The following is a 27222-nucleotide window of genomic DNA, read 5'->3' as shown; positions in this document are numbered from 1 at the left end:
ATTACAGCAGGTGTTGGCAATGATTAAATGCAAATGATAACTTACTTCTGGACACCCTCACAAGTTCTGACACGTTGAACACTCCAGATTTTACAAAACTGTCCTCAAGGTATACTGCAAAAGATCACAGTACCATAATTAGTATCATGAGAAGATTAATAAATAACTGTAGATAAGTTTATACACCAGCTAACAACAGTATGAAGAGTCCCAGAACTATAATACACAGACCAAAGTACACCGAAAGCTGATCACAGGACCTATTGAGAGCTAAAATGGATGCAGAGATGCAAAAAAATGTTGAAGTTTTGAGAAGTAATTTTTTAATATTTGTATGAAAACTCATAAGCAACACACTAGTTCCTAGATAACCATATAGAAAATGTCTAAAATCTAGGCCCTTTTATTAGTATCTTCAATTTTAAGTCAGTATTGAACTGTATCAGCTGGACTAAGCAATTTCAGCATAGAGCAGTCCTGTCCTCTCATACATTACTGCTTAATAGATTTTTACTTAGCTCTTACGCTGGTCATAGTGACTTTACACTACCACTTAGCTATTCTTTCCCATGAAAGTAGGAACTTAGCAAAACAACTGAGCTATTCCATGGATTTTTTGTGTACATGCTGAATTATATATCTAGAAAGCTATGTTTAAGAAACCATGTATTATTGTTTTGGCTTATGTTTACATATTCTAAGATAAATGTATATGATATACTCTCCCTGCCATGAAATTCAGGCACAACTTGGAAGTACTGCAGTGAAACAACAGCTGATAAGCAGGAGTTATCTCAGTAGTGTAACTACATTCCTTATAAAAAGGGAGCTGAGAAACGCAGGTTTCTGTGGAAGCCTTGTATCAATAATCACTGCATGAGGTGACTTGACTGAATTTGAGATTACATGACATCATATCCTTTACAGGTAGGAATGCCAACCATTTACCAACAGAAATCTTTAGATCTATACTTGGGGCACATCACTGCTCCAATAGTATTACTTTTTTATTTGCTTTCATGTGAGATGGTGCACTGAGAATTCCTTACTGTGGTCTCTCCGGTTTCTTTTCTGAATCAATACAGATTTTTTCTTTCAGAAAATCACTGCCAATTTTTTGTTCCAAATGTCTGAATGAGTAAGAGCACACTAAATGTCTTAAGTAACAAAACAAACCAACAAAAAATGCACCTCCTGAAATATCTACTGATTTGGAAAACAAAGTTTCAGTACTATTCTCTTTAGGTTTCTTTCGTCTGTTACTGCTTTTATCTTCAAGTACTTTAGGAAAATAGTGCCACTATAATCAGAAAAGTGACAGAAAAGGCAGCACACCACTTGAGATATTTGTCCTTGTTACATCTGGAGAAATCTCTACTTAGTTTTCAGGATCAAACAAAGAGGGTAGAGGCAAAAAGAGCAGTTTCCACTGCTTACTAGCAGTCTTACTAGGACCACAGAGCTGCCTCACCCAGCATCTCTGATATTATTTACCAGTGCACATATAAACAATGAACTTGACAACTCAAGCTGAAAGAAAGAGAACACATCCAGCTGAGCACATTTGCTGACATCTTTGTTATGCTGTTATGCCTATGAGTGAATGTCAGTCTTCCCCAGATGAAAAACCACCCCAGGAGCAGGTGCAGTGGGCCTGCAGAGCACTATAGGCCAGTGGGATCATCCTGAACTGTGTCATGCCAATGCCATCATCTTCTTATCTTCCAGTCAATGTCACTTCATAAGATATCCCTGCATGCTACTTCATATGATATCCGTGTATGTCTTTATTTCCACGGGTAGCTCTGCAGGTCTCACTCTCTTTTTTCTTCACTTCTTTTCACATTCCTCTCCCTCTCATTTTCAACAGCTTCTCTCCATATCTGTTACTTTTTCCACTTTTATTGTCCTTCACCTGGATGTTGCAGGCCTCTCTGCAACCTTATTCATCTACAGCTTCTGAGAAATAGGAGACCTTCTCTTTCATCTTCTGTATTCTCATGCAAACTTTTTCCTTGTTTTTTTGTGTGGACAAAAACACGACTTCTCAAGTATTTATTTTTTTATTTGACAGGACTTGGCATACCCATACTATAAAAAACTGCTGAGTTCATGTTTCTTTTTCCTTTCTTCCTTAGTTTTCATTTTTAACCTAAGAATGGGCAAGCTGGATAAATGCTAATAATTCCTTTGACAATGGCAATATTTCCCTTCTCTGCCTATTTCCTCCAGTAGGAAGCTGAAGCAATACATGAACGGGAGATTTCCAAAGAAAAATTTGGTTTCTTGATTTTAGTTGGTGTGTAAATGAAGTATGGCTTAAAGCCAGTGTGCAAATATGCAGCCAGCTCTGGAGCTGGTAATGAGACAAGACTGAAATTCTCTGCTGCTTATTCAAATACCACTACTGCTATTTTGAAGCACAACTTCTCCCATTCAAATTAGGCTAACTTGAGAGGAGTTTTACCCAAGTGTAGCTTAGTCAAGGTATCATTACAGTAAGAACATGCCCCAAGACTCACATTAAAAAAAAAAAAAAAAAAAAAAAGTCCATGTAGGATTTTATATGAAAGAACACAGATGTATACATGTATATGCACACACACACAGAGACACACGTGTTTAATCTTCAGTTTTTCTCACCGGCAATACTGCTAATACCCACATAACACAAAAAGCAATATGGTGTGTTTCTCTCATTGTGATTATGAAATGGGAGCAGGGAAAAAGTTCTGCCACTGAGTGGTACCACTGTTCATCACCCTCTCACAGAAGGATGCGTTGTTGACTGATTCATCTTTCACCTAGGTCTCACCTTGCCTTGGATGGTCCAAAAAATGATGCCACTCACAGACATATGCAAATGCTTTGCTAGGCATTAGGAAAGAGAGGGAAACTGCAGCTATTGTAAATCTCAATCAACTTAGAAAACAGTTTGATTCTTTTCCCAATGGAATGTCACAAAATTTTATTTAAAAATTGATGCAACAGTAAACAGTCTATGTCACAGGCACTGAACAACTTCATCCTGAGCCTTATGTTCTGAGAGTGAAGTTACATTCCAGTTGTGCCTCCAAGTGCAGAAAAATAAACACAATAGGTTCAGTTCCAGCACTAGTGGAGTTCAACAGTTTTAACTACTTAGGAAGTCAATAGGATTTTTTTTTCCGTTCAACTGATGTAATTTGTTGCAGATACCTGTACTCTACATACAACAAAGAATAAAGAGCAAGATTTTGACTTTATGGTGTGAGACACTGCCTTTTACCTTGTGCTGCTGATCTCCATGCTGAAGATCTAATATTCTTGTTCACATTAATACACTGCATGCAAGAAAAACACTTGGTGATACTCCGTATGCTATAGGTCTTAGTGTTTTTTTGATTAAGCATTCCCGAATGCACTGCTTGCATTAACTTGCTGAAGAGTCTCAAATTAGCATTCTTGGAGTGTGTTTTTCTGATCTGTTCAGTACAGAAACTAATGCACTTGATAACAGTCTATTGTTGTATTCCTCACAGAGGATTTACTGTATCTTTTGATGGTTGTGATAACACTTTGCTGTCTTTATTGTTCAAACCTAATATGAACATGTATTGTCATTGACTGAAACTAACCTTGCTAAAGAGACAACACTCTCTGAAATGCATTTCACTAATTGTCATTATTCTTGAAAATCTAAGTTCTATAAAAGAACATTTCTACCAAAAGCACCATAGTGAAATTCTGTATAAACAGTCAGTAACTTCCAAAACCCATGAATAGCAGTGATTTTTTTTTCTTTATTTCCTTTTAGTATTCACCTTTGTGCAGGGTGAGCATAAAATCTGTCTTCTCTCTTTACCTTTCATACAGAAAACTCGTTTCTGAACAATACATTTTCCAAACAATACTACAACAACCAGACCAGTGCCAGCAAGCATGAAAGAGAAACAGGTTAAGCTGAGCAGCAGTCCTGAGCAGGACCCCGCACACAGTCAGTAACAGGAGAAACCGTCAGTAATGCCTCCAACTGCTATAGAAGTTACTCTGTCCTAGTCTTTTTACATATTCTGCTCTGTACCTGTGCCGTGCTTTGAAGAGCTGGGTTTCAAGTATAGCTTTTAACCATGCTAAGACTCAAATGGAAAAAAAAAAAAAAAAAAAAAAAAAAAAAAAAAAAAAAAATTTAAATCTACTGAAAAACATTTTGAGTTTGCACTAACATGCACTGTAAAGGGCTTGTTCTCACATTACTTAAAAGATTACCAGTGACGTCTGGCTTTACAAATCTTTAACCAGCCTTTTTTATGTCTTCTGATTTAATTGTACTTTTATGAATAGAATGCCTGTTTACATTCTGCTGCATATTGTCTAGTGCCAAAACATAAAATCGCTTCCTTGTATCATTAAACATCTAGTTTTTTCACTGATAGAACCTTGATTTTGCGTAACTTATAAAACAGGAGTAAGGTTCCAATCAGTGCAGGAAACAATTTGTGTTACTGTGCTTTTATTTCTGGATCTTCACAAATAGGAGTTATAAAGCAGTAGATAGACTTACTAGCAGTGAGACAGGTTCAACATCAGGAGCTACTGTGAGAAGGCTGGAAGCTTCAGCCTGGTATACAAAATACTAGTAGAGAGCTGCAACTTGACTTTAAGTTATGCAATGCAATGTTCTGGATGCTACTACAGTTTTGTTTTACTTCTGAAAATGCTACAGTTAAAGCTTAATTAATTTCATTGTATTGCTTGTCTTGTTTGAGTCTTTGAAAACTGACTTTTCAAGCATCAGGTCTCGCTGCTCTCTGCAATATATGACTTCTACAGGAATCCTAGTGGCAGAGGCCAGAATTTCCTAAAGGCAGTGAAGGGTGGATGAGCCAAGGAGTGACGGAGAATATTTCAGCTATGATGTTACTTGAAACAGTAGCTAAGGTCTGTCCAGAGAATGAGGCTAGTTTGGTTATCTCGCAACTGTCTCTGGCCTTATTGCATACCCACAGTTTGTTTTGGTGATTTGTTTTTTCCTGAAAGTTTCAATGATGCTGTAAATGGGACAGAGAACAAACATTGCAAAAAGATCTCCTGATTCCATTTTACTTTTTAGGACAACAAGGAACTAAGCAGTTGCCTATGCCATTTTCAGAAAAAAATGAGATTTTCGATATTCTCAAGTTAATAACAAGAACTATAATATCCTTCAATGCTTCAGTAATTTGAAGAAGTAAACATCTGGTTTAATGGACTCTCGAATCCGTGCACTAAAATGTAATAAGTTAGTTGCCCAAAAACCTAACAAGAAAGAAAACTAACACAAATGCATACTGCCTACCACTCCAGAGGGTCTCAGTTTATTTACAAACTACAGTCAAGATTTAAAAATATGTTGGGGCAGGTGCTTTTTAACAGCTGACTGCCATGTACCAAAAAAATAATTTCCTGATGCCAACACCAGTTTCTAGAATTCTAACAGCTAACCTAAGAGTTCTTAGTGAATTCTTGCTCTGTGCATACTTTGAAGTAAAAACCATTGGGCTCACCATTGAACACAACAGCATCAAAAGTGAACGTGGCATCAGAAGTGATCAGAGCATCATTTATTTACACAGCATGGCAGTTGATTTAAAAAAAAAAAAAAACAAATCAGAACACTAAGCCAGTAGACAGTGATAATTACGCACACCAAATTTCAAACCAGCATGCAAGGCCAAAAACTCTTTCTCTTGGAAAAAGGGGCTGTACAATCTGTGCAGGTTTCTGACTGTCAAGATAGCATAGCTGTGCACTGGCTCCCAAATGTCCCACCTGGCTCAGGGCTGAGAGGCTGATGGGGAAGAGTATCACCTCTCAGTCACTGGCAATACTAATTCATAGAGCATTTGCGAAAGGGAGAACTCCACAGAAAATCAAGCCCTGACCAAACCCAAGCCTGTTTTATTTGAAGATCACTATCTGAGACGACACAGTAGCAGGCATATGGGAAACACTTAGCATTTCAGAATATCCACTCCCACATTGAAAAAGCTAGGTGAATATATGTTTGTTTAAATACAATTCTGGCTGAATCCCCAAACTGCTACTAGGGCATCACTGCTTCCAAAAGAAAAGCTGCTTACAATCATGAGTCCAGGGAATATTTCTTCTATTCCTATTAGTTAGGGGGCTAATTCCCCATCCAGAAGAGGGTAAGTTCCAATACAGTAAAATAATCAAACCATCACTGTTCTCAGTCATTCAAAACTCAAAGACATTTGCTTATAGCATTTCCAAAAAAGAGCAAAGGTTAAGACCACATTACTCTTCAGAGGTGATTTCTGAAACTATACATGCTACAAACTCAAAATTTAAATACTTCTATCTAAAACAGTCACATAGGGGCAAATTTATTACGCATTTCTTAGGGCTTGATCCAAAAAGAATGTTCTCACTATGGCTGCTAGCCCATAGGAAAGCACAAAAATGCCTTTGAGGCTCTACAGCTGCAAAAGAGATTTGCATACTGACAGACAGGTGAGGCTGGTTGCAAGCTTTTTGGCAATATCTCTTTTAATTAGAAAGAAGAAAGGGAAGGGAAAAGAGGAGAGGAGAGGAGAGGAGAGGAGAGGAGAGGAGAGGAGAGGAGAGGAGAGGAGAGGAGAGGAGAGGAGAGGAGAGGAGAGGAGAGGAGAGGAGAGGAGAGGAGAGGAGAGGAGAGGAGAGGAGAGGAGAGGAGAGGAGAGGAGAGGAATTTAATTCAAGTCTTATTTGGAAATGGTTCCCAGAATAACATTTCTGGTGAAAACAGAAGGGGAAAACCAATTCCAGAGCTGTAAGACTGAGGACTCACATAACTATGCCTCATTCAGATTAAGGATCTTATCACTAGATGAATTCCATGACAACATGGTTACTGTGAACGAAAGAAGAAGGGAAACAGTGGAGAGGAATGAAAGGCAGAAAGACAGTTTCTCAATCTCTCTGTCTAAAAGTGTGTCACCCCATACAAATAATCTAATATTCATCATCACACAGCTCAAACCTGAGTCATCTGCATTTCTCATTCAGCCCTGACTGATGTTATAGAGTTTGCAAAATCTATGTGACAATATCCTTTGGACTAGCTCAAGTGGAGTAAATTCTATCAAGGAAAAACAAATAGCAGGTCCCACTAGTGAAGAAACATATATCTAACAACCTCTGAACTCAACTGCTTGGATAAGAGCAAAATCTGAACACACTTCCCTTACCAATGACATCCATAACTGTCTGTGTCAGAATGGTTAGGTTTCCTTTGCACCTTCTGAAAAGCTATATTTTGTATTACCCAGTCTTTGAAACCTTGAAGCAACATGTACAAGAAGAGACTATTCTCCTCCAGCTCCATCCAGAAAACAGAACATGAAGAACATGAAGCAACAATAAGAACTGTCATCTACTCCCTCAGGTTTCCAATTCTCTTAATTCCTCAAATTGTATTCAAGTCTCTATCCCATCTTATTGGTAAATCAAGATAACATTTTGCTCTATCAGTGTTGTTATTTCTTACTCTTATTTTAGCTGCTTAAAAAGGCTGTGTTAAAAAAATTTGAGCAACATGGCAACAACTGAACACAGACGTGTTCAGCTGGTGTACAAATAACTCAAGTCTACCAAGGAGCAATCTCACATCAGTGACAGGTAGCTAGTAACCTTACTAATGTAACAGATGTGTCCACCAGGCAGGAAATAAGGGAAAGAAAAATAAAGCAGAACAAACCTCAGAAAATACTCTACTAGAAGAACTGGATAGTAAGGTTTGTATCACTGGAGACCAAATTAGCTTACTAGTAGTTCTAGATGTTTTTCCTCTGTTTACTCACCCTCATTTTTTCTTATGCCTGACAGATGAACTTACTCTCTCTCTCACTCCCTCTGTCTTCAATACACATCCTCCTACACTTTTGCAGGTATTTTGAGACACACATGTCAAGGAAGGATCATTTTTTAGATTTTCTTAAGCTACATGAAAGAGCTATGGGACTTTCAGGGAGCAAATAATACAGCATTACACTGAAACTGCCACACTAGGTCTCCTTCAACAGCCTGCTTTCAACAGTATCCCTGAGCAGATGTCCAGTAGAATAGTAAGAGACGGAGCAGGCCTAAAGTATTTGGTTTGGTTTGGTTTTGGGTTTTCGTGGGATTTTTTTGACTGATAGTGTCCAAGGATCCAAGTATTCTCAGTTTTAAAACTTATTAATCCAGGTGTGCCTCTGTCTGTTTACTCACTCTGAATGGATCCATGAACATGTCCATTCCCTCTCTGAAACCATATAAACTTTTAATAGCACCGTGCTAGCACAACAGGAACTTAATGACTGATGCAGACAACAGCAATGTTAAAACTCCTCTCCTCTCTCAGTTCAGTTCAGCTCATCTATCTGTCTGGAACCTACTTAACAATCCCCATGCAGAAATGACCGTTACAACCCAGCTCTCAAAAAAAGAAAGTTTCATTCTTTAGAAATTATTGAAAAAGTTAGATGAGGATATTCCTGGATCTTGCTACAAAAGCTGCATACCACTTTCACCATAAGCTACACCATCTTAATAGTGTAGCTTGCTATCAAAGTATTCAGTGTATTTTTAGGAATGTATTGCAAAGAATTCCAACAAGTGCTCTTAATGTTCTTTTGTTTGGCAAGTGACATTACCCTACCACCATGGTTAAGACAGCAAATTACCAGACACCCTAAAGAATGCAACAGTCTTGCCAAACCTAGAAAAAAACACTTTTAACACCATCAGCCTCGCCAACTACCACTCGGTTTCCAACCTCCTCTTCCTTGGCAATGTCTTTGTGAAGACAGTGGCATCCAAAAGCCAACAGCACCTAGCCCTTGCCAACGCCCTGGCTCCCTGATATACAGGCATCAGACCAAAACATGATAGGAAAATAAACCCTCCTGGCACTGCCAGTCTGTGTGCTCCTGGCCTGGGACTGAAAACAAACCTCAGAGTGGATATCCTCTGGGGCTCTGACAGAAGTGACTGCCTGCTTCTAATGATAAGACTCATGTGAAGTTTAATAAGAACAGGACAGCAGCCCTTTTCCCAGACAAGCTGAAAGGAGTGCAACTCCCTTTCAACCTACTGCACAGCCCCAGAAGTTCTGTGTTGTGCAGTCCCACAAGCCTCAGAGCTTTCTCCCTGCCAGTTTATCCCCAAGATAGTATCACACAAGGAATCAGAAAGATGCTGGAAGTTCATGTATCCTCAAGTAGACAGATAACATTCAATTATACCTCTATCTCTGCTTAAACGAGGGTTTCAAGGGAAGCAAGGCACAGCTTCTATTTTGTGTCCCCACTTGGCAGCCGATAAAGCAATAATACTGCCAGCAGTGACTCCAAAGCATGGAAAAGTGTTCTGCTCAAATTTCAAGCAGAAAGTTTCATGATGAAACCAGCAACAGATTTCTCTGCCCATTATCTTCCCCTAGTTTTCTGGAATTTGTCAAACATTTGGGCATCTGGCCTTGCCTCACAAGGCTACCAAAATAAAGCCTACATAGCTCAACTGCTGCCCTACCCGGGGTTCTGTTGCTGGCAGCAAGATTACTCATTGGTGGAGTAGCATGGGGTTGAGAATGAGGGCTGTTAAGGCTAGACTCACTAGACGATGTGACCCTCACTAGAGGAATATGTCTTTCTACCTTCTTACTCCAAATGCTCAGCAGTACTTTAAAAACAGATTTTTGAAATACCTTGAAGGTGAGTTTCCAGACTTTGCCTTCAGCTTCCCAAACCCATGGGCTACAATGTATCCTTCAAAATTAGAAGGGGTAATCCATTTGGCTTTTCTTGCACTCACAGAGACATTCTAAAACAAAAATAAATGCTCTACAGCTAAATCCTGCAAGTTTTATAAAACTGTGATTATCTGTGAGGAATTTTTTCAGGCTTGTTTTAGATGAAAATTTGCTAGTTTGGATTTCTAAACCACTGTCCTACATAATTTATTAGAGATACAAAAGACTAGTCATCCCACATGGGTTGGAGAGAAACAGCATTGAAGTTTCCAGCCAAAAGTGACTTCAAGCCTGCAACATCCCTTGGAAGAAAAATCACTTGAAAAGGAGTTTACCATGTTATTTGACTTGTTCTGCCCTCATCTATCTAAAACATATCTGTAATCTTCCTTTTTATGTTTCTGGCTTTTATATTGCAGGAATGTGGCTTTTTGTATAACAAACTTTGATGATTCTCCCACTCTTGTGTACTCACATGCAACACACAAGATACATGTAGAGAATACTTTGATCGTATACATCATACAAAATGGTACAGCCACAATGCAAGCTGTTTTCCCTAATGTTTAGAGAGATCCAGAAAATACGTATATATATGTAACAACACAGCATCGCACAGGTACTTCTTGGTTAGAGTGTGCTTCATTTTGCGTTTAGAAAAAGAGCAAACTGAGTTAATTGCAGCTTATTTCAGATAGACACTTCTTCTGAGAGCCAAAATAAGAAGATCCAGTGGTCTCAGGAGTCACTTCTGGTTCATTAAGAACTGATGGTATACCTGTCACACTTGTTTGTCTTAAATAAAACAAAGATTACGAGATTTACTAGCACAGACCAAATGGTTTGAAGTATAACACCATGAAAATACAAATAACTTGTGCTCTAAACAGTGTGGAATAGCAAAGTCTAGGTTTGATTTTCCCTTGAATGTTTATTTTTAGATAATCCTTGAAAGGACTGTTTACACTGACATCTGTGTCAAAAAAAATCCAAATGCCACTAGCATGACCCATTAACATGTTCAAAAACTACTCTGAGCTGATATGAAAAATATAAAAAATGAACATACCTGCATAATGCAGGTATTAAATAGAAGTAAAAAAGATGGTAGCTCAGGTCACTGATTTTAGAGGTAGATCAATTGTGTTTTGTCTGAGACGAAAGAATAACTGCTGCATTTGAAAACTTTTATAAAAGTAAAGTTATTTGGGATCATGTCTTCTTATTCCTCTGCTTATCCCCACTTATGAAATTCTAAGAACCATGAACTGAAAGAAAAATTTCTTAAATCAAATGAATGTTGATCGAAGTACAATTGAGCCATTGCCAGTTAAAAAGACCTAAAATAATCATAGCTTGTCCTGATTATATGTACTTACCAGCGCAAAATATGTTGCTGACCAATTATGTTCTCTTTAACTATTAACAGTAGTATCTTTGTTCTCAAACAATGTTAGATGCACATGTTCTGGAACTTATATTTACCTGGTGGATTCTTGGCAGGATCATTGTGGCTTGGACTTCCTGGTTGTCCAGAATCTATAAAGAAATGAAAGAAATGTTTTACTAATTTGTTTTGAAAGTGTCTCACAATCTTTTAAGACCCTTCTTCAGTATTAAACTAATACTTCACTTTGTTCTTTAAAGGTCATTTCCCTGACTTTCTACATGAGGGCATTATTGAACAAACACACTATATGTAACCCATTCTATGCAGAAGTAGAAACATTGTGAAAGATGCAACAATCCTAATAGGAGGAACTCACAGATCACTGAATAAGGACAAGAGAGCCATTCAGGTAAACACTCAAGTTGTAAACACATCTACAAGAGTACCTTTTCATTCCCTTTTCCCCCATCCTGCAAATATAATATTGCATAATCAGCAAAGTAGAGGTAGTTTAATGTCAGGTAACGACCAGACAGATCAGGCAACTAATAGTGTTTGCAGTCACGAGTCCCATATCTTTACCCTTTCCTTAAAGCAGAAAGGCTTGTGCTGCTTCCATAGACTCAAGACTGCACTAATACAACTGCCCATTTTAATACAATATAGTCTCTGTGTTTCTAGTTTCTGAAAGTCACTGCTGTGAAATGAAGATTATGTAATTAAAAAAACTAAAAAAATCCAAACTCTGTAGATTTCAGAGAGTGTTCTTTTCATTATACATGCACCTAATGAGTCAAGAGGATAATACACTTTGATGTTAACACATTAAATAATAAATTATATCCTTATTCATAAAAGCAGTTGCCTCTAAAACTATCTACTTTTTGCTGTATTCCCACACCAATAATACAACAAAACCCTGCTCCACTGCAATATTTTTTTTTTTAACAAAGACATGACAGACAGTCTTGTATGCAGAGAAGAAATTAAATGAAGAACAACAATTTGTTCGGTAATTAGGTATCTAAAATGGTGCAGTTTTACAGTCGAATAAAAAAAAATCTTTTTTTTTTAATGTAACAGTGCCTGCTAGAAGTGTAGGACCACCAAAAGATTGTGTCATAGCACTGCAGAAATTGCTGCTCTCAAACGGACCCCAGAGGGAAGTCAGAGTTCTTGAATGCATTGCTACTAGCAGTGTCCAAATTAAAGAAAAAAAAAAATAGAAAAGGAGAAAAGTGCATATCAACAAATACTTGTCCTTCAAGCACCATCACTTCTTCTTAAAGCCAACATAGCCCTCAACCTAGAATGAAAGATTCTCTCCACCTACTACATGAAGTTCATTGAAATCTGTTACCATGTGTTCTATAGCTTAACAAACATGACTTGAGACACGTGCCTCTCAAGCAGCTTAAGTTCACAGAATCACAGAATGTTAGGGATTGGAAGGGACCTCGAAAGATCATCTAGTCCAATCCCCCTGCTGGAGCAGGCACACCTAGATGAGGTTACACAGGAATGTGTCCAGGTGGGTTTTGAATGTCCCCAGAGTAGAAGACTCCACAACCTCCCTGGGCAGCCTGTTCCAGTGCTCTGTCACGCTCACTGAGAAGAAAGTTCTTCCCAAATTTAAGTGGAACCTTTTGTGTTCCAGTTTGAACCCATTGCCCCTTGTCCTATCATCGGTTGTCACTGAGAAGAGCCTGGCTCCATCCTCGTGACACTCACCCTTTATATATCTGTCAACATTAATGAGGTGACCCCTCAGTCTCCTCTTCTCCAAGCTAAAGAGTCCCAGCTCCCTCAGCCTTTCCTCATAAGGGAGATGCTCCATTCCCTTAATCATCTTTGTTGCCCTGCACAACACAACCTTGATTCTACAAAAGATATTATCTGAGATGGAAATCCACTTCACAGTTCAGGTTCTACTGAATTCATGTGAATGACAGTTATCACAGAAGACAAGCATCTGAGGCATTACAGAGTACTGGAAGACCAAGGCACACGCAAAACTCAGTTCCAATTTTGTTAAAAACACAATTAAATTTTCCAATACTGAATTACATCACCCTTGCACACAATAAAATTCATATTGGATAGTGAATTTCACATTAAATTCCTTCTCTTCAACCCTAGGTAAGAAGAGTAAGGCACAGGCCTCTTGGTCATATTCTGCACATCCAATGGTTTGGGCACTCTTAAGAGTCCCACTGTACAGCACAATACGTAACCATTCAGTAAGCCTGTTTCTTTTCATGATAAGATAGAGCACATCCCCTTAAAAGATCAAATTAAGTTGATTTCAAATAGCAATCAGCCACAATAAATGCTAAAAATACTATGCTTCTATGCATATGGATTTTTATACAGACAAATGTACTTTTTCCTGTGTTGCAATGGGAAGGTTCGCTCTACAGGGAACTTCAATACTCTTCTAACAGGCATTCTCTGCTGCTGCAAACCATTCATATTATTGTTTAAATTAAGATTATCAGAGAGGATTAATTTTACACAGGTCTGAGTGTAAAACTACTGCAGATGTGTGGCTAAATGAAGTGTCAATTTGGTAGCAGATGTACCCAGTAAAGGTTAGACAGGGTAGCAGGGGGAGCACAGAGATTTGAAACTGGATTAATGATGCCTACCAGAAGACAGCCTTTGAAGTTTTCTCATGTTAAAATTCACTAAAAAGATGCATAAAGTGAAGGATATTTTTAGCTCTTGCACAGCAATTTGCCTCTACTCTTACTTTCTCATTGTCAACATGGCCACTTTCTGGACCCAGGATTTAAAGACAGATGGTAGTTTAAAAAATTCTTTTTCATATTATAATAAGATAAATTTAGCAAGGAATTTTCCAGTTATAAGCATAAGCAGTTGTATAGTTGTCATATTTTGCCGGTCAGATTTATCTCTCTTTTATGCTAACTACTGATCAATCATGACTTTTACAGATCGATTCTCACACAGTGTTTTGAGCAGTAGACACTACTAACATATTTGCCAGTGGGGTCTCAATGATCTTGAGAAAGCAAAGAATTACTGTAAGCTGAATATGAGAAGCAACCTATCTAACCCTTCACTTAGAGCAGCTGAGAAAGAAAAGGATTGTTTTCTGTATAAGAGTATCAACCTACGTAACTCTGCACTTTAAGCGCACAGGAGTATCTCATTCTCAGGATGAAAGACACAGATCTGAGATGGCCTGTGAGGATCCAATTCTCCACCCAGTGTCAGTAATTATAAAGCACTCTCCTCATTTGACGAGATGCAAATAGCCTTGCAAAGTAGAAGAGAACCATAATCATTATATGAATAACTTAATTTATAAGCAGAACATGGAATAAAAAGAGACATTTGAGCAATGCTCTTCTAAAAGAGGTACTAGGAGGCATTTTTGGAAAGCAACAGAAAATACGGAAGTAAAAGATACATTAAGACACTTTAAATCTTTCTTTGTCCTCACCTGCACAAGATCATTAACTAACAACATGAGCCCTGGGTTTAAAAATCACAGACTTTTCTTGCAGTGTGATAGAGAAAGACATAAACCAGACTAATATTCTGTCTAGCTGGCTTTGCATTCAATTTTACCACTAAATAATTCTGTGGACATTAAAAAAGCTTCCCAACCCAGAAGCTGTATATATATACAACTAGTAGCAAATAAAACCTCATCACATCAATATGATTAAGCAGAAACTTTCACCGTTGTCATTTAGGTAGCTTGCAACTCCAAGTTCCCTTAGTTTATTCTTTTTCTTTGGGTTTTTGTTTGTTTGTTTGTTTGAAAAACCTCCTTCTCACTGTCAATGTGCTTCTCTTGAAAAAAATTATTCCACACAGATGTCAGAAATACTTATCACCTACACATACCATTTCCACAGAACAGCATTCATATGGACCTCACAGCTTTGGTGAGCGTATCTTCTGCTCTGGTCTTCTTGGTGCTGACTGCTCCAAGAGTCAGCGACTGATGCCTTGATAAGTTATTGCCCATGGATTAACAGTTTAAATTAGAATGGTTCGAGACACCCTTTACTCTTATCCAGTAGATATTCATGTAACTCTGACACACTTTATGTATAATTTATCATGATTTAGCATGGTTACCACCAAGACATTGAAACTCTTTATCTCAAATTACTCTTTCTTTTAGAAAATGGTACAAAAGGATGAGTCAAGAAACTGGTATATTTTATACTTAATTATTTCCCACGTTTTAATTTCTAGGGGTCAATCCCAACAAGCATCTCTGAGTGCAGGCAACTCTCACTGCAGCCAGGGTTACATAAAACTGTCTGCTGGGGCCTGCTGCTGGTGAGAAAAAAACATCCATTTCCTCTGCCATATACTAGGAGAGAGGTGCTGCCACGATATGTTCCTTTGGCTTCATAAGGCCAATAAGGGGTAAAAAAAAGCTGCTGGTTTGCCATCCAGTGAGGGACAAGACACTCTCTCCCTTTGGTCCACCTCATCTTCAACAAGCAGCAGCAGGAAGGATGCACATCCAGCAAAGCCAAGAAAGTCAGTGCTGTTCACCAGCTTCCTGAGGGATTTTTACTACTCCTCACTTCAGTAGTATAATCTTTCATTTTTCAGCCCCTAAGAGAGGATACTGTCTTTAAGAAGAAAGTTATACTACATCTTGCTTATGCCCAGGCTGTATAAGGAATTTTGCTTTTAAGGCTCTCTGCTTTAGCATAACATTGAAGGCCTTGAAAACAAATAGAGGCAGAATCTGCAAAAAGAAAAAATACTTTCTTGAGTCGTGTCTTAGAAATAAGCAGATTCTTCGCAGGTGTCATACTAATCAAATAAACTTCCTCAGTGGTTTCAGTGAACACATTTCACTTTTCATTTGCCACAGGCTAGGAGACAGCCTTTGCACTCAGTTCATCTCAGCCAACAGACACTAATTTAATCATTCACCAGCATGTAAATACACCCTTGTTCTTTGATAGTCCATGATTTGGCTACGGGGGATAATAAATAAGCAGAGAGATGTGGCACCATGTAAGTATCAGTTTGATGCCATTCAAGTCATCACATAGTTATACAGCCTCTGACCTGACAACTGACAGAGTCACTACCAGGAACAAGAAACACAGCTACTTCCCAGACTGTCATCCTTCAGGATTGCATTGCCACCTGACATCACAAACTTGAGGCACATGCTTGTACCCCTGAAAATCACAGGATCACAAGACACCTCAGTCTGCCTGTGGTCTGGTGAGACCTCCAGTCCCAGCTCCTGCCTAGGGAAGGCTCAGCCAGGGGATCAAACTGTGCTGCTCAGGGCTTTACGAAGTCAGGTCATGAAAATCCTCAAGGAGGGAGACAGACCAGCCTCCACTGCTGGGCTGTCCTCATAGGCAAAACGCTTTCCAAATCATCTCTTCATCTTTCACAGATTTTCAGAACATCATCATGGTAGGAAGGCATTCATGGCAACAAAAGAGCAAAATATTCCCCTCACCTCCAAAGCCAATAATATGATCAGCAAAAATTCATAGAGCAAATAAATAAATAGTCTCATTTGTGTACTTCAAATCATTACCATTAATTGTTATTTTCCTAATTTTAAAACACACCTTCGACTACCTGCATTATTTTACCTTGACAAAGTGACTGATTCAATTGACAAACTTCCCAAATACTTCTAACAATTTCATTTTGCAAAAGCAATGTCTTTCATTATATACAATTTCTGTATTAGATGACCCTTTTTTATTGTACAATTTTATGAGCATGATTCATATCAGCTCTAGTGATATGACGGTTTGTTTATGGTACAAACAAGCTGAAAGTGTTCTACTGCACTAAATATCTGCTGAAATGAGTTGGTGCAAGCATCATCCTTGTTTTCATAAGTCTGTGAACTAGAGAGGGGATTTATTTTTCACATTTTCATAGACCACCACATTTAATGGAAATACTTTACCTGACAATTTTGGCTCATTATGTATAGTATAATAAAATGCTCACCCCCACCACTTTCTTTGTTAGAGATCAAGTCTGATGAGGAGTAGCTGAGGGAATTGGATTGTTTAGCCTGGAGAAAAGGAGGCTGACGGGAGACCTTATTGCTGTCTACAACTACCTGGAAGGAGGTTGTAGCATGGAGAGTGTTGGTCTCTTCTCCCAACTAGCAAGTGATAGGACAAGAGGAAATGGCCTTAAGTTGCACTAGGGCAGGTTTGGATCAAGTACTGGAACAGGCTGCCCAGGGAAGCGGTTGAGTCACCATCCCTGGAGGTGTTTCAAAGATGCGTAGATGTGGCACTTAGGGCCATGGTTTAGTAGTGTACATGGCAGTGCTAGGCTAACGGTTGGACTCAGTGATCTTACGGGTCTTTTCCAACCTAAGTGACTCTATTATTCTATTATTCTATACCCCTGCAGATATTTGGTATGAACCACGGTTCACACAAGGAGAAGCAGCAACTCAAAAATCAAGTAGGGCTGCACCATGAGACAGACAAGTTTATAGGAAGAAGTCTCGCATCATATCCCATCAACAAGACTGCTATCTGTTGCTATCACAGTTAAGTAAAAGATATGCTAGGCCTACAAGTTTTTAATGAACCTGACATTCATATAGCTGGTAGTAAATGAACACTGTAGTGAACCGAAGGTAGACATTTAGGTGCAAGTCATGGGGCAGTGTCATCTGCTCCCAGACAACACTGTACTGGCAAGACTCAGTGGCCATACAAGGAAGGATTACTTATTGCTTGCCTTGCAGAGCTTCTGTGGCATCCTCCAGTGCTCTTAAGCTGACACAGAAATAGAAGTCCTGGTTGCTATTGATTTGAGGTGCATTTAAATCTCAAGAAAGCATCAGTTCCTCAGTGAAGACTCCATTTTGGCAAGTAATCCTCACTGATTTTTACTCCCTCATTAGTATGCACCCAGGAGGTAAGGGAGAGACCTCTTGGGAGACCAAAGCAGTGGCAATGGATGCTCTGAAAGCTGGATGTGCTGGTCTATTTTGTGATCCTCCAAGAGCAGGTTTCATCAGCACCCACGTGTCTACACCAGGAGCCATGGAGGCACCGTAACAGTGACCTACTCTCTTTACCTTGAAAGGGTGCTGCCATCTAACCTTCACCTCCCCAAAAAAGGCAGTGAGGAACAAAACTGACCACTGGCCCCAGAAAGCTAAGCTATCTATCTATTTGTGTCACCCATCAGCTCAAGCAGGTACTCAGGTTTTAGTCCAAGCAGGCCTGTCATTCAACGGAAGCCTTCACAGCTCAGGCATGGAGGTGCTTCTGCTGGGACACAGCTGGCCTGGCAGGCAGGAGAGGGCTCTGCTTTCATTTGGCTTGGAGCCTGTTTGCTTTGGAGTGAGGACACAGCAAGAGCTACTCAGTCATCGCCCATCCCCTTTTACTGCGCTCTCTTGTGCCCTCCCATAAAAAGCCAGTTCTCCTGTAGCTGTCATGATGGGGAGAAACGCCACACCTTTCGGCCAAGAGCCCCTCCATCCCCACGGGACAGGCTCCTCAGCCCCTGTGGTGGGGTCTGCAGCTGCAGTGGCATCACCATGGCCAGGCTGATCAGGGAGTTCCCACCAGGTGGGCTGAGAGCAAGGCGGTGTGTGATGGTTCGGGGCGTCAGAGCCATGCAGGTCATGGCGGGCTCCCTACTTCACCTCCCCTTTTATCAGCAGCTCAGATCTCCTGCTGCCAAGTCACCCCACTGGCCATTGTCAAGACTGTTAACTTTTCTTCAGTGTGTTTTAATTGGGTAAATAAAAAATGGTAATTAAATCAGCATTACGTAATGTGTTTCTGATTTGTAATCTCATTTAAATTAATTAACTGACTCAGCCCTTGTTTAGTTTTTAAACTGCCCTAGTTAAGAAGTGGAGCTCTGGGAGCAAATCCAGTTTTCATATAGTTGAAAGAAATTCAAGGACCTAGAATCAGTTACCAGAACCAAAATAGCAATAAACGTAGTCAGCTTTTCAGCTTTATGTACCATGTACAGATTTATCTTTTTAATTTAAATTCCCTTATTTGTTTATGTAAAATAAGTCACAATACTTATTTATTCAAAATATTTCTTGTGCAATTTAGAAAGACCATATGTTGCTCATTTTGAAAATGGAACAACTTTCCCCAGCTGTGTTATAGGATAAGTTGTGCATGGAATATATACATATATATGTATGCATACACACGCACACATGCACACACTTAAGAAAAGGGTTATATTTTCTTCATGGCCTGAAACAAATGTTTCCCATACTACATAATATTAGCTGAGCTCTTTTTTGACATGTACGTTAAGAAGAGATTTACATAGGTATCTTGCCACATGTGGATGAATGTGAAAGAATGAAGTTGCTTTCCAAAACTTGCTGGATTCAGTAGGAAAGGATGAGATATGAACACTTAATTTTATCCATCTGGAAGACACTGTGAATACTAGCCATAGTGAGAAACATTCAGAAGTTGTTCTTGGAAAACAAGAAACTTTTACAATTAAGGTATGTATCATAAAGAGATTTTATTACAGATTCTTCAAAAAATGAAAAGCAGAAGGTAGAACACAGTGAAAGACTTATTTGGGCATTCAGAGAAGAAAGAAATTATATTATAGATCATATTAATGAAAAAGTTCATATTTGCATGTAAAGAATATGAATTTGCTTGCATATATAAACTTGCCATTTTATTATATTGTAAAATACAAAGGTTGACCCTCATCTTCATGCAATGTACTATAATAAGAACTTCTGTGCAGAGTCTAGTTTCATGGAAATCAATGTGGATTTTACCACTGGCTCCCATGCAGTCAGGATTTCATTTTGTGTTGCATTTTAGAGTAGTAAAGCAAAATGAATTCAGGAAGTTGAAATACACATTTACACTACATAATGCAATATTTTTAGGCATGGGATAATGATGACATGACTACAATAACAAACAAACAAAAAAGAAGTAGTTTTGGTCAATATGGGTCTCAGTCAAGGGTTGTTAAAATCAATGGGAAGTTGCCCCTGTGAGCTTTGGATGAGGTATGCCATGGTAAATTACAGTTTAAAAAATAAAATAAAATAAATAAAAGCATAGTTCAATAGATGCTGTAGGATGGGACTGTATTTATACAGTAATAAAAGCTAAATTCTTCAGTCTTTAAGAAAGATACAATTATATGGTGCTTCATGAGTCTAAAACAATGCCTGACAACACACAAAGTAGTTTACAAATATTAGCAGAGGTTCACAAGGCCTGTCTATTATTCTTTAGACAGAGCTCTCCTAAAATGCTAAGTATGCCACCACACTATACACTAACTGTTGAAAATAAACAGCAATTAAACTAAAACACTGGGGTTTTACATATCATGGAAACTCCAAAATCAGAGTAGAGCACCACACCATTTAGTATTTTTTCAAGCCAGCTAAGAGCAGTATGAGGTAGTCCTCTGCAGTAAGTATAATAATATTTAGGTGCCAAAAACAAAATTAAAATTTTCTCTGAAATAGGAAGGAAAAGGCTTAATGATTTGACAATCTGAGTATCATTGTAGTGTTCATAAATACTGTAGCATTTACCAAAGGATCTAGTAATTTTCATCTATGATCCACAATACTACCACAACTATGTTTTCATTTCAGTGAATTCCAACTTTATGACTGGTGATAAAGTGCAGACTTTAGCATAAAGATTACCCTTCTAAGACCCCAAAACAGTAATGGTTTGGGTTGGTTTGGGTTGGTTGGTTGGGCTGGGTTTTTTTCAACTGCTGACCATACACTGATGAGTATTTCTTCTCTTGAGATTGCCAGTTGATGCTATGTGTAATTTTTAAACACTGGGATATGAATTTACATCTAACAGAGATGTGATATAAGGAATATCACAGTTCTGTGTGTCCACAAGTAACACATCTTTTACTATAGATCGTGTACATACACATAATTTGTAGGTTATGTTACCTTTTCATACCACTGGTTCATGAACTTGACTGGAATTGCATGTGTGCTCACAGCCACCATATTTACTTCCCATCATATGCAAGCTGGTAATAAATAGGTAATGAGAAGTGACAATGTATAGAGTACTGAAGCAACACTGATTAAAAAAAAATTCTGATCAATGTATTGATTTTCTGTCTACTTTGATCTTTTACAGTAGATAAAAATTAGAATTAGATTAGTACCTAATCATATGAATTGCCACAGAAGAACTTAAAATGTAGAACTGACTAACCCATAGAAAGGTATGACAGTTTGGGGTTTGGGCAGGGATGTTCTGAAAAAAATGAAGGATTTTTTTTTTAAAGCATGTAACCAAAAAAAAAAAAAAAAAAAAGAAAAGTATCCTAATTTAAAACTTGCCCTTCAAAGCAATTTTAAACCTCTTTCCTACAGACTCCATACCCCCTATTAGCACTATTACTGCTGTTTCAGTCATATTGGTCAAAAAGCTATAAAAGATAATGTTAAATCCTGTCTGATCACGTTCTTTTGTGCCTTCCCAGCATAACTCTGTCATGTTGTGGCTGATATCAAATGGGAGCATCTGGTTTGTAATTCCATAACTTTCAGTGGATATTACATGCCAGCATATCCTTCACTTCTGTTAATTTCTAATATATTAGCATCATCTACATAGGTGAAATTCCCTGATACAGCTACAGTACCAACTGCAGTTCTGCAACCAAGGCTTTAAAATACACTTACTGTTTCAGCATACAACAGAGGCTATTTTGCTCTCTGTATTTCAATTTATTTACTAAAGGTGGCACATATTCTTATAGTAGCTAAGGGTATCCATATATTTCGAAAAAAGTGAACTACTTTTTATCTAAAAAAAGCAGTTGTATGGATTCAAATGCCAAGGTTTTTATTTTTATTGCTTACCACTTTTTTGTTTGCATGAATAACAACTGAGTGTTAATTAAGTTAAAAAAAAAAAAAAAAGAACAAACAACAACAACACTAACTTACAATTCTTACTGCACCTGGTAACTTGGCAGTGCCTTGAACATTATTTAACTGTCCAGAGTTCCTCAGGTTTATTTTCTTACTACTGTTCCACCACAGCAGGACCTTAAAAATCTATGAAGTTTGATTTCGTCTGCAGCTATAAAAAGTCTTCGGAGTTAAAAAACCTTGTACAAGTTTGCTGGAAACACAAGAGAAACTCAAATTTCAGTTTGTGGCAGACAGTAATGGGGGTTGCACCACCCAGCCTCTCCAAGCCAAAATGAGCAACTTTAGACACTCAGCATATCTACTGTAACTGCAGGAGTTACATTCTCATGAGAGGCCCTTTTTTACTTTAAAAGAAAAAAAAAATGGTTAAATATATAAGATAACATTTAATCCAATCCAAACAGTCCTGTCCTTTCCATAAGTTTGTATATTCATGTATCTTTGCATCTGTGTGCTGAAATGATAAATGCATATAGCTTCAGGGTTATCTTACTTATATACCAACATCTGGGGCTTTGTAGAGGGAAAAGTCTAATGAGTTAAACATGCTAACGCTCTTGTGCATTACTGAAAGAACAGGAATAAATGCGAACAGCACCTTCAAAACAGCATTCCCTACAGAAGTATTTCAGGTTTTTCTAAAATCTTTATACCAAAAAAGAGCAACTTAACACTTGCGCTGTCCTTCTTCTGGGAACAATACTAACCATTTTCCCCTTAGTGCACCCACATCGCAGGTGAAGAATCAGTTTGACATCTTCCTATGTGCATTGAAGCATTTTGACAGCTCTGTGATGTATTTTTCCTTGACAAATGGGTTAAACCCACTTGACCCAAAGGAGTTAAATGAGACACAGTGCACTGCACAAGAGTTCAGGTGTATGCACTGTAATTACAGCAGACCCTTTTATGACTGATTTCAAGCAGACGACAGTACTTTAAAGGAAACTTGAGAACTTCTCAGACTTTGCCTTACCTTCCTTCTGCCTGTTCCTCCCTGCCCTCCACAAAAACACACACACCTTGTGCACTTCTGAAAATATATTCTTACAGCTCCCTTTCTAGGCGAGCCTCCCTTTATTGTGGTTGCTGCCAACACTTCAGAGAAGTGTAAAGTCAATCTGTCTGTGCTGTTTCAGCAACTTGGAAAAGTGTGCAATGCCAAGACTAGACTTCATTCAGACCAGCCTATCTTTCAGTAGTTCAGGTTTCCATGGAGTTGCTAAAATTCACATTGAGATAATTGTCTAGTTAGACAATAATTTTTACCTTTATGAACAGTTATAGCAAGCATCTGAAACCCCACAACGCTTTCATGTTTTCAAGCACTTTTCAAGAAGATGCTGTACATATGAATAACAAAGAGTATCCCTTTAATGCCTACTTAAAAGTGAAACAACAATAGAGCCTTTTCAGGACAACAGTATGATATCAGTAATGGTAAGAACATGAGAAAATCCAGTTCTCTCATGAAATTCACTTTGGCCTAGGGCTGTGTTTCTCCACCCAGTGGGTGTGACTGACAGGCAGGCATGTCAGAGGGCTGAAGCTGTCTCATAGCAATGTAGGCTTTTCACATTATGCTCTTCTGTTCACTGGCACCAATGCACTTCCACATGTGGGACCAAAACAGAGGTGTGTGACCTGCCTGCAGCAAAACGAGGCAAAGTCAGGGCTGGCGACAGAGAGTTCCAGCAGCAGCGAAGCGAATGCCAGGAACTAAGAATATGCCAGTGCTTTTTCTGGCCAATTTTTCTGAAGTGATTCTGGCATTAGCCTTCCTGCCTACACAAGTGCTCAAACTTAAGTTCATGTAATGAAGTTAAAACAAGCTCCATATCAAGACAGTTTGTCTGCTATAAGCTTAAAACTCTGTGTTCCCCCAGGAAACACTAGCATTACTGTATGGCCCCTTTCTTCTTTTTTAATCAAATGAACAATCATATCACTTCCATATGCATAACTATTGATAACAGCATGATGTAAGCATTCAGGAGACAAAAACAGCATATGAAGACAGATTGCCCTGACAATAATAATAGAACTAAAGCTTTATACAAGGTTTAATCCACAGGTTACCACAGTTTGTTACATGCATGTACATAGGAGACAGCCCAGAAAACATGAATCTAGGAAAAATGTCAAGCCTGCAAGCCTACACTGTTTCCCGTACACAAGTTGGCTCAACCACAGCAAGTCTGGGCATCTTTGCACAGCTCTCACCTATGCCATTTCAAACAATGCACCACAGATTAACTCAACTTAGGTAGCGAAGTTCATATAGATAACAGGCAATCACAAGGTTCTCTGAGCAAAAGCATGTATCAGCACCAAAATGGTAGCTGCCTTCTAAATTTATTAGCCTAATTCCATTTTCATAATCAGAAGACGCAAAAAATGTAATCTGTATGTTGCACCATTTAAAAAAAAAAAAAAAAAAAAAAGAAACAGACTAGGTTAAACATGTGTAAGAAAAATCACATTAGGAAATAACATTTATTAATCTATAAGACATTAAAAAGAAGTGCAATGATTATTAGGCAGAATAAGAGGTATGGTTAAGAGGCAAATTTTCTGGACCATATACTTCCATGAAATTAGCAAGGGAGAAACATGTAAATTGACATATCTGGATGATGTTACACATACTCTTTCCTATGTTCCCATACTTCATTCAAGTGCTCTCTCAGACTCCTGAAATACATTCCCTTGACATCATTCACAGACTCATGACCAAGACTTGAATGGCTTAAATCATCAGAAAGCCATGATAAATTCTTAGCCCAAATGACAAATTCCTTATTGTCTTGAAATCTGTAAAAATGAAGTTTTTGCCATTCAGAAAAGACCATTTACTGCTTACAGGGATTATAGACTGATCTTAACAATCTGAACAGCCTGAAGACCCTTGGATCGGATGACTGTGTTCAGTCCCTGCTAGCAAAAAATTTAAAGGTCGATGGCCTGCAAAGGACAATATTTAAAACTGTTCTTGTTCACACATATGCATACCTGCAATGCTTCCTTCTGCAGGGCAGATGAGTCAGATTTAAGGTCACAAAATAAACAGCAGCAATCAAGATCATCTTGCTGATTTCAAGCGTTCCCAAGAGAAAGCTTCCTGAAATACCACACAAAATCAAGTTCTGTAGAAACTCTGCAGTGATGTTTCACTTTCAGGTACCTGAGAAGATGACTATCCTTACCCTGGCATTGAAGAACATCCAAAATACTCGCCCATAAAGAAAGAAAGTGCACGACTGGTGACAAGTCTGTCACCACTACTAGTGCTCTCTTCTCTAGGAGGCAAATACAGTCAGAAGTGTGTATATCACAACTCAGAGAATCACAGCTGGAAGGACAGAGACAGACAACCCTCCTTCAGAACAGACAAGTAGTAGTAACAATTGCCATCCACACTACAGAGGATTCTTCCATCACATTACTAAGAGCAGAGGGCATACATCTGAGTAAATTACACCCTGGTATGCAATGAATTCAGAATATGTGGCTTTGTCTGTGGAGTTAGAAGTAGTTGTCTACAAGCAATGTTTGACTCTAGGAATTGCACTGTCATTCCCTTAATGACATTGGCAGCCCTTTTACCCAAGGTCTAGGTCTACAATTAACTTTAAGAATAATACCGCATATGAAATTGTTAAAGATTTACTATAAGATAACTTGCAACCACCTGTATGAACGAACAAAACAACCAACAACAAATTCATTTCCCTACCTTCTCTTTGCAATCTCTCTCTCCCTTTATCCTGCCACCACTATATGCCTGGGAATATTTCTCAAGCCTGCAACCTTCCCAGTGTCTGGGAAAATACTTCTAGGTAAACAAACTAAAACCACTAAGAACTGTACAGGTTTCTTGCTCAACTGAAAAAGAGACAGACAATCAAATGCTGCTTTTTATGAAGGGGCCTGTTGCTGAAAGGATCTTTCTCTTGCTTGATGCTGTTACTTTAAAGAAAAACCCTCACTTTAAAGGTGTGTAAGGTAGAGGAGAGGCTGGGCAGATGATGAACAAAGTGAATAGTCTCTTTTGAAGACCAACTGAAATACAAAGCTGTGCTTTGCAACCTGGACTTTGATGAATCATCAAACAGAAGGCTTCCCCTACAATCATGCCATTTTACAACTCATGGCCAACAGTCATGCTGCATTTATGGCTACTATTATCAGTCTTAGTGTTCAGTCAAAAAACAGGAGATTAAAGCATTAGGTGAATATCATAGTTATGGTAAGAATCATTGCAGAAATAGAAGTAGTAGATCTATTTTCCTGCTTCATCTTCACAAGGTGGAGAGAAGCAAAATGTAAATCAGGCAAACGAATTTCATCTGGGAAAAAAATCTACAGAACTGCTCAGTTCTGGATTTTTCAGATTTATGTTGGTGAAGTTCAGGTTCTGAACATCTATATACTTATTATTAGAACTTCCCAGTTATAAATACCATCTTAAGATTAATTTTCTTAATAGTCACAACAGGATCACAAATATTAATGTAGCTGCAGATCCAACTGCAAAGGACTGTAGTACTAAACTCCGAAGGACATTTACTCCCAAATTCAGTAAAACTGCAGGAGTAAGCAAAACCAAACTGGGTAGGGGAGAGGAGAAGGATACATGCAAAAAACCAAAAAGGTTATATATCTTTAGCACTTCATATTTCTCTGAGCTTTACTCAGAATTCCTCTTAAAATGTTCAGTGTTGACTGCCACTGAGAGCAGTTTGCAAAATTGTAACCCATACACTCCTATTGTCAAAAGTTTCTCTGTATTCCTGTCTCAGCTGTGTGCCATGTACTCTCCCTTTAGCCGAATACAGAAGAATAAAAAGAAAATACAAATGTTGGCATAGGTGATTGCAAGCCTTAGTTGTCTGACCTTTTTGTATAAGCTTTTGGCATCTGTGACTTGGCAGGCAGAGTGCAGGCCAAGCCAGGACAAAGAGGAAGACAGGAAGCAGAAAGCTGGCCATGTCTCCTTGGCAGTCAGCATTGCAACAGGGTGAAAAACCACACTGTTGCCAAACCAGAAACAGTGGGGGAAGCCCAGATAGTTGGCAAGTCACATACGGCTGTATTGTACATCCTAAACACTAAATG

At 38.5% G+C, this 27222-nt stretch overlaps 1 protein-coding gene across 5 annotated transcripts in view; it reads right to left on the bottom strand.

Annotated features, from left to right (window-relative positions):
- The window catches only part of NFIB (nuclear factor I B), a 170802-nt gene that overhangs the window by 57844 nt on the left and 85736 nt on the right, over positions 1-27222 (bottom strand). For all 5 annotated transcript variants that reach the window (XM_082074131.1, XM_082074133.1, XM_082074132.1 and 2 more), the window contains exons 3-4: positions 11240-11293; positions 46-114 (exon numbers count right to left, since the gene is read on the bottom strand). In XM_082074131.1, the coding sequence (XP_081930257.1) occupies positions 46-114; positions 11240-11293 (123 nt within the window). The remainder of the gene's footprint in view (positions 1-45; positions 115-11239; positions 11294-27222) is intronic.

Source organism: Streptopelia decaocto, assembly GCF_964273445.1.
Source record: "Streptopelia decaocto genome assembly, chromosome: Z".
NCBI classification, from domain to species: Eukaryota; Metazoa; Chordata; class Aves; order Columbiformes; family Columbidae; genus Streptopelia; species Streptopelia decaocto.
The sequence above is the reverse complement of the archived record's forward strand: the minus strand, read 5'-3'. Positions and strand labels throughout refer to the sequence as shown.